At 46.9% G+C, this 7,158-nt stretch overlaps 1 protein-coding gene across 1 annotated transcript in view; it reads right to left on the bottom strand.

Annotated features, from left to right (window-relative positions):
- Positions 1–933: 933 nt before the first annotated feature.
- camk1da (calcium/calmodulin-dependent protein kinase 1Da) overlaps positions 934–7,158 on the bottom strand; it is a 49,504-nt gene continuing 43,279 nt past the window's right edge. Inside the window, exon 12 of the mRNA XM_075471244.1 lies at positions 934–6,202. Within this exon, the coding sequence (XP_075327359.1) occupies positions 6,078–6,202 (125 nt within the window). The 3' untranslated portion in view covers positions 934–6,077. The remainder of the gene's footprint in view (positions 6,203–7,158) is intronic.

Below are 7,158 nucleotides of genomic sequence, written 5' to 3'. Positions count from 1 at the left end.
TGCATCCGTACCAACCTGCATCCATGCCAACATGCATCCATACCAACCTGCATCCATACCAATCTGCATCCGTACCAACCTGCATCCATGCCAACATGCATCCATACCAACCTGCATCCATACCAACCTGCATCCATACCATCCTGCATCCATGCCAACATGCATCCATACCAACCTGCATCCATACCAACCTGCATCCATACCAACCTGCATCCGTACCAACCTGCATCCGTACCAACCTGCTTCCATACCAACATGCATCCGTACCAACCTGCATCCGTACCAACCTGCATCCGTACCAACCTGCATCCATACCAACCTGCATCCGTACCAACCTGCATCCATACCATCCTTCATCCGTACCAACCTGCATCCGTACCAACCTGCATCCATACCAACCTGCATCCGTACCAACCTGCATCCATACCATCCTGCATCCATACCAACCTGCATCCGTACCAACCTGCATCCATACCATCCTGCATCCATACCAACCTGCATCCGTACCAACCTGCATCCGTACCAACCTGCATCCGTACCAACCTGCATCCATACCAACCTGCATCCGTACCAACCTGCATCCATACCATCCTGCATCCATGCCAACATGCATCCATACCAACCTGCATCCGTACCAACATACATCCATACCAACGTGCATCCATACCAACCTGTATCCATACCAACCTGCATCCATACCAACCTGCATCCATACCAACCTGCAACCATACCAACCTGCACCAACCTGCATCCGTACCAACCTGCATCCGTACCAACCTGCACCAACCTGCATCCGTACCAACCTGCAACCATACCAACCTGCACCAACCTGCATCCGTACCAACCTGCAACCATACCAACCTGCACCAACCTGCATCCGTACCAACCTACACCCATACCAACGTGCATCCAAAGAAAGTGATAGGTGAGGAGTCAGATCAGACCATTCTGGGTTTATTCCAGGAAACAAACAAAACACAATTAGTCGCTCTGGCCTGTTTTGTCATGGTAACTCTGATATGTGCACATGATTGTCGAAGGCATCTCATATACGAGCCCCATTAACAGGAAGTCGTCATCATCAACACACTACCATGAGTGCGGTGGGCGGTGCTCGCTCCGAGACATGAGAGTAGTGCACAGGATGGGAATCTGATGTGATCACATGCAGAGTAAATACAGCCGGCTCACTCAGCCGGCTCTGGACGAGGACGCCCACAGGGAGACGCTGGGTTCCAACAAACAGCCGTGTTTTAGTCCTGGGAACGATCCTCTCATCCAGAGAGTTTTAGGTTCAGACGTTAACATTTAACTAACAAAATCAGGCAAATGTTTTCCTACAGCAGAGACTCTGCTGATAAAATGTCTCTATGCTAATAATTTATACAGATACATGAACGTATAAATAAAAATAATCGACTTGTTTTTCAGCCTGCAGCTGCTGTCGATTAGCACATCAACCCTGTTTACCTGCTTTTAGCCAATCAGTCCTGTCTTCTTCTGTGGTGTTATGGTTTAAACTTATTTACAGAGAAGAACTCCTTAAAGGGTCCGGTGGTCTGACCGGTGGTCCGGTGGCTTCTGCCAGCGTCCCTGCACCACAGACAGCTGCAGTGCTCAGCTGAACCCATTTTAAATGGTGCCTTCCATCCTTTGTTCAGGGATTTGAAGCTTCTTCTTCCATCTGGATGAAGTTTTTGGTTCCTGCTGCTGTGACTGACCTGAACAAGCTGCAGCTGATCTGCACATCAAGCTTTTTAGTTTGGAACCAGGTTTTAATCAAATAAATGATTGATCTGATGTTACCGGCTGAGCTTTTTATCTCTGATCTGTGGAACCAAAGACCTTTAATCATTGTACTGTTTGGATTCATTCGTTGGGATCTTTAACATGTTTGATCAGATTTCATGTTGTTCTGTGGATGTTTCTTCTTCACATCCTCTGCTAGCTGAGTTCTAATCGATGCTACTTCTGAGTCTTCGCTTTGTTCAAATTGAGCTCTACGATATAAGCTAACGACTTAGGGAAGCTACATTTCCAACGAGGCATAAAAGCTAACTTAGTGAGGAAAAAATGAAACGGGATAAATGATACTGAAATGTTGAATTTTTCCTGGGATTCTGCCAGCTGTGGTGCGGGTTGATTAAATCTTTTTGTCACATTCAGTCTGTCCGTAGGGCCCAAACTGTTTGAACCCGGCTGTTTGTGGTCCCATGCGTCTTACGTCAGTTACATTTTACATAACACAGCGACACAAACATCATACACGGGCTCACAGGATAATGCAGTCACTCTTTTTTCAACATGCTTGGGTTTTTCTTCTGTGGCATCATCATAAAAAAAAAACAGTCCGTGAGCTCAGAAGGAGAAGAGCGACAGATGTCCGTAACAGTGTTTCTGAGTCCATCACAGCTTTGGGTTCCTTCCTTCAGAATGAAAAGCCTGAGTTCAGTAAATCATGCGTTCACTTGCAGCTGGACGGTGGAACACTGATGGCGTAAAACTTCGGAGACTCTGAAAGGGAACTGCAGCCAGGGAGCAAAGGGGAGTTCAGCTTTGTTTTTAACATTCTTTAAAGAATACAATCAGCTTCCCCCAACACACATTCACACGTGCGTGAATAGCAAAACATTTGGAAATATCTCCATCATTCATATTCACAATCTACAGTATTTACAGTGGTAAGATTCAGATAAAATGGATATTCCCTGTCTTTGGAAACAGAAACAACATAAATCCAGAGGTGCAGGAAGCTGAACCCTCTGCCTGCCTCACAGCTCATTTACAGACGTCGTCAATACGCCGACCACATCACAGCTAATGAAGCGTAGCAAACCTAACCCTAAACCTAACCCATCTCAGCTAATGAAGCGTAGCAAACCTAACCCTAACCCTAAACTAACCCTAACCCTAACCCCAACCCTAACCCAAACCTAACCCATCTCAGCTAATGAAGCGTAGCAAACCTAACCCTAACCCTAACACCTAACCCTTCAACTACACACATCCTCCAACAGAAATCAGGAAAGCATCAAGTCTTAGATGTGTTACACCTTTAACCTGGAGCTGCTGATGTTTCCTGATCCTGATTTTAAAGCAAAGCATTTACCATACATTCAGAAATAAAAATAAATGGATGCATAGCGATCAACAGGAACAACTAAATGCTATATCAGATCAGGGGAATCGTTTCCATAAAGCCCTTACATGGATGTCAGTTTCCACCCAGAACACAGGAGACTAAAACAGACTTTCTGAGAGCTTCACTGTGCTGGGATTCAATAAGAAACATTAAAGGGAAATTCAGTTTTACTTTTTTTAAAGGATTGCTCTCAGTTTGGAGAATCAGGATGAAGACAAAAGCTACTCAGAAAAGGCCACAAGAGCTCAGTTGTTCCATCTAAACCTGAGCCAGAGGGGTTAAGTTTTACATTTAAAATCGAAGATTAGTCCAAATCTCATCAGTGGAAGATAAATAATAATAAGAGAAAGAGTTCAGCAGTTTTCATCCGAACGACTTCCATAACCGTCTTATTCTAACAGAACAGCTTTGGAATCTGAAGCATCATCTGAACACATTTCCATCTGATGGGATTCCAGCTATAAGCTTTATATTCTCAGCAGGTTTACTGGTGTTCTAAACTGTAATATATTAATGAATATATTAATATCTGAAGACATGCTGACATCTGTATCTCTTCAGAGTTTCCAGTCTTGTGTGTTTCTTTCCTTTGAAAATATCTGTTGGTTTAAAAATATCAGCCACCTTCAGAAACGGGCTTCAGGTGGAAATCATGCCCGTGAGCAGCCATTTATTATCTAAGTGCCTTGAGATGACATTTGTTGTATTTGGCGCTATATAAATAAAAATGAATTGAATTGAATTGAATCTGCAGGAAAGCAGTAAAGCCTGGAGAGTCAGCAGGTTAGCTGCTTTAATGGTGGTTACACTGTTGACTGGGAATAAGTTCCCCAGAATTTGTCCTCTTTTTCCCTTCAGCATCAGACTGTTGTTTAATTAGTGGGTTCATGCTTTAAGCTGCAGGACGGGGGGGCAACACGCTGCTGTAAAGTTTTAAAGGTCTGAATGGAAAGAAATGTGCATTTCTCACGGCTTCCTTCCCAGATTCTCCGGGCTCAGAGGCCTATAAATGCTGCCTGCTGCAGGTAAAACTACCTTTAATACCTCATTTAAAGCAGCCAAATAAAGCGGAGCCCAAACTCCGTTAAAGGGGCTGAACACAGTAAAATCTGTCATTAATCATCTACTCTCTGTTTCTGTAACAAATGCAACAAATGATGCGTCAATCCCTGAACAACAGTCGAACATCTGAGCTCAGGTGGGCAGCAGATGCTCAGCCTGAGCTCAGAAATGAGGATCTCAGCGTTTTAAAATGACTCTTTCATGAATGTTATGGGATGGAAAGACGCTCGTATCTCATGATGCACTGTGGGCCGGAGCATCTGAAAGGTTAGAACTGTGTCATCGTGGGTAAACGTCATTTCTCTTGATGCTTTGGGCTTCTGAGGGGGATATTTTAATTATTTTTAATGAATAAATCTTTTTCTTCCAATGAGAGAAGCTAAAAATCCCGACACACGCTGAGTTGTTGTTGTTGACATCAGTGAGGAAAAGGCTGCTGTTAATAACCAAAGGTGGATTCAGACAGATTTAGATCCACAGCTGAATTTCTGAGCCCGGCAGGTGAAGCTCAAACACAAAATGATGCCAAGTGTCAAAGAGAACGCCGTAAAGCTTCAGCCTGATGATTTACTGTCCTCTGCCTTCCCGGGGTTCTTATCCAGATGTTCTCTGAGGCCCACTGAGGCAGATTACAGCATGCACGGTGCATAATTAGCTTTAGCTTTAGCTTCAGTTCTGAGGAGCTTCACATTTATTAACCACTTCAAAATGGATCAAACTGTCCTAAAACCAGCCCGACTCTTTGGCTAATATTCACAATAAAGGGAGAAGTAAAAATGCTTTTAATCTGATATGTGTGTGAGGCAGCAGGACGAGCTGGGTCTGAAAGCCCGGTACCAGCAAACCGGTGGTGCACCACCCTAAAACTACGCTATGCTGCCTCCTTTAGGAGGTCAGAGGGCAACTTATAGCTGCTCATTAACTCTATGAGATAAACATCTCTATCCTTTCTCATGTCTCACAGTAACCTGTATGCGTCTCCCCTTTCATAGGTGTACAGTCTCTGGTTTGATAACCACAGGAGTCTGGCAGCTGATTCATCTTGGGACCACACATCAGACCCGTCTGTGTTTCCACATCTCAACAGTCATGATCTTTAAAGCCCAAACCAACAGAAACACTCATCAGGGTCGACAGAAGCTCTTAAAGGTGCTACGTGGAGAGTTTTCACACCGATGAATCATTGGCAGATCAGTTTGCAACAATAGTTCAATTTGTTTAAAGTTTTGCATCATATTCAGAATCTGTGGAAATATTTTTGGGAAGTCTTCACTTCTATGAATGCTTTCAGTCCAACAGCAGCTAATAAAGATGAAGGAGGTAAGCCGTCTCTTTTATTTACAGTAATCAGGCTGCAGCTGCAGGAAGTGTTGGTTAGAAGTTCCAGGTGTCACCTTTAGAACCAGCAGCCTGAAGAACAATGGAACAGATGGAGACAAAGTCCAATAAAGTGGTGCTGAAGGACCCCATTCTGGAGGGAAGATTACTGACTGAGACATGATGTCACCAGCTCCACCGGCTCCACCAGCAGGATGCAGTCAGCGGTCTTCACATATAAACAGCCAATAATTACAGCAAACTTCCTCAGTGGGAGTGGGTGGATGCTTTCCTGCACCGGTCCTGGTGCGATGATGAGTTGGTGGGGTGGAGGTAAAGTCCTCCGCTCCCCTGGGAGCAGGGCAGGGAACTAGCTGGGGGGGCAAATCCAAGAGAGAAAGCATCAAAGAGCAGGAGGGACGAAGCAGAGAGGCCTTCCTCCGTCTCTTTTGGGTTCTCTCCGCCTCACAGGGCCGTAGCCTCAGGGGCCGGGGCCTCCAGGCCAGGGGCCTCACAGGGCCGTGGCCTCCCAGCTGGTGCCCCGCGGAACCTGGCGTCACTTGGTCTCTGCGAGCATGGGGGAGGGGCCGGCCGGAGGGCGGGGCCGGCTCTGCTCCGCCCCCGCGGGGGGCGAAGACGCCGCAGAAGCCAGACTGCAGGGGGTGATGGGGGCAGTGACACCTGAAAGAGGCAGGTGAGCAGACATCTGACTGACCAACAGCCTGACTGACCAACAGCCTGACTGACCAACAGCCTGACTGACCTACAACCTGACTGACCTACAGCCTGACTGACCAACAGCCTGACTGACCTACAGCCTGACTGACCAACAACCTGACTGACCTACAACCTGACTGACCAACAGCCTGACTGACCAACAGCCTGACTGACCTACAACCTGACTGACCTACAGCCTGACTGACCAACAACCTGACTGACCTACAGCCTGACTGACCAACAGCCTGACTGACCAACAGCCTGACTGACCTACAACCTGACTGACCTACAGCCTGACTGACCAACAGCCTGACTGACCTACAGCCTGACTGACCAACAACCTGACTGACCTACAGCCTGACTGACCTACAGCCTGACTGACCTACAACCTGACTGACCTACAGCCTGACTGACCAACAGCCTGACTGACCAACAACCTGACTGACCTACAGCCTGACTGACCAACAGCCTGACTGACCTACAACCTGACTGACCTACAGCCTGACTGACCAACAGCCTGACTGACCAACAACCTGACTGACCAACAGCCTGACTGACCAACAGCCTGACTGACCTACAGCCTGACTGACCAACAGCCTGACTGACCAACAGCCTGACTGACCAACAGCCTGACTGACCTACAGCCTGACTGACCTACAGCCTGACTGACCAACAGCCTGACTGACCTACAGCCTGACTGACCATCAACCTGACTGACCTACAGCCTGACTGACCTACAACCTGACTGACCAACAGCCTGACTGACCAACAGCCTGACTGACCATCAACCTGACTGACCTACAGCCTGACTGACCTACAGCCTGACTGACCAACAGCCTGACTGACCAACAGTCTGACTGACCAACAGCCTGACTGACCAACAGTCTGACTGACCAACAGCCTGACTGACCAACAGCCTG

This window comes from Odontesthes bonariensis, chromosome 8 (genome assembly GCF_027942865.1).
Source record: "Odontesthes bonariensis isolate fOdoBon6 chromosome 8, fOdoBon6.hap1, whole genome shotgun sequence".
Classification (NCBI taxonomy): domain Eukaryota; kingdom Metazoa; phylum Chordata; class Actinopteri; order Atheriniformes; family Atherinopsidae; genus Odontesthes; species Odontesthes bonariensis.
This window is presented reverse-complemented; position numbering and strand designations above follow the sequence as displayed.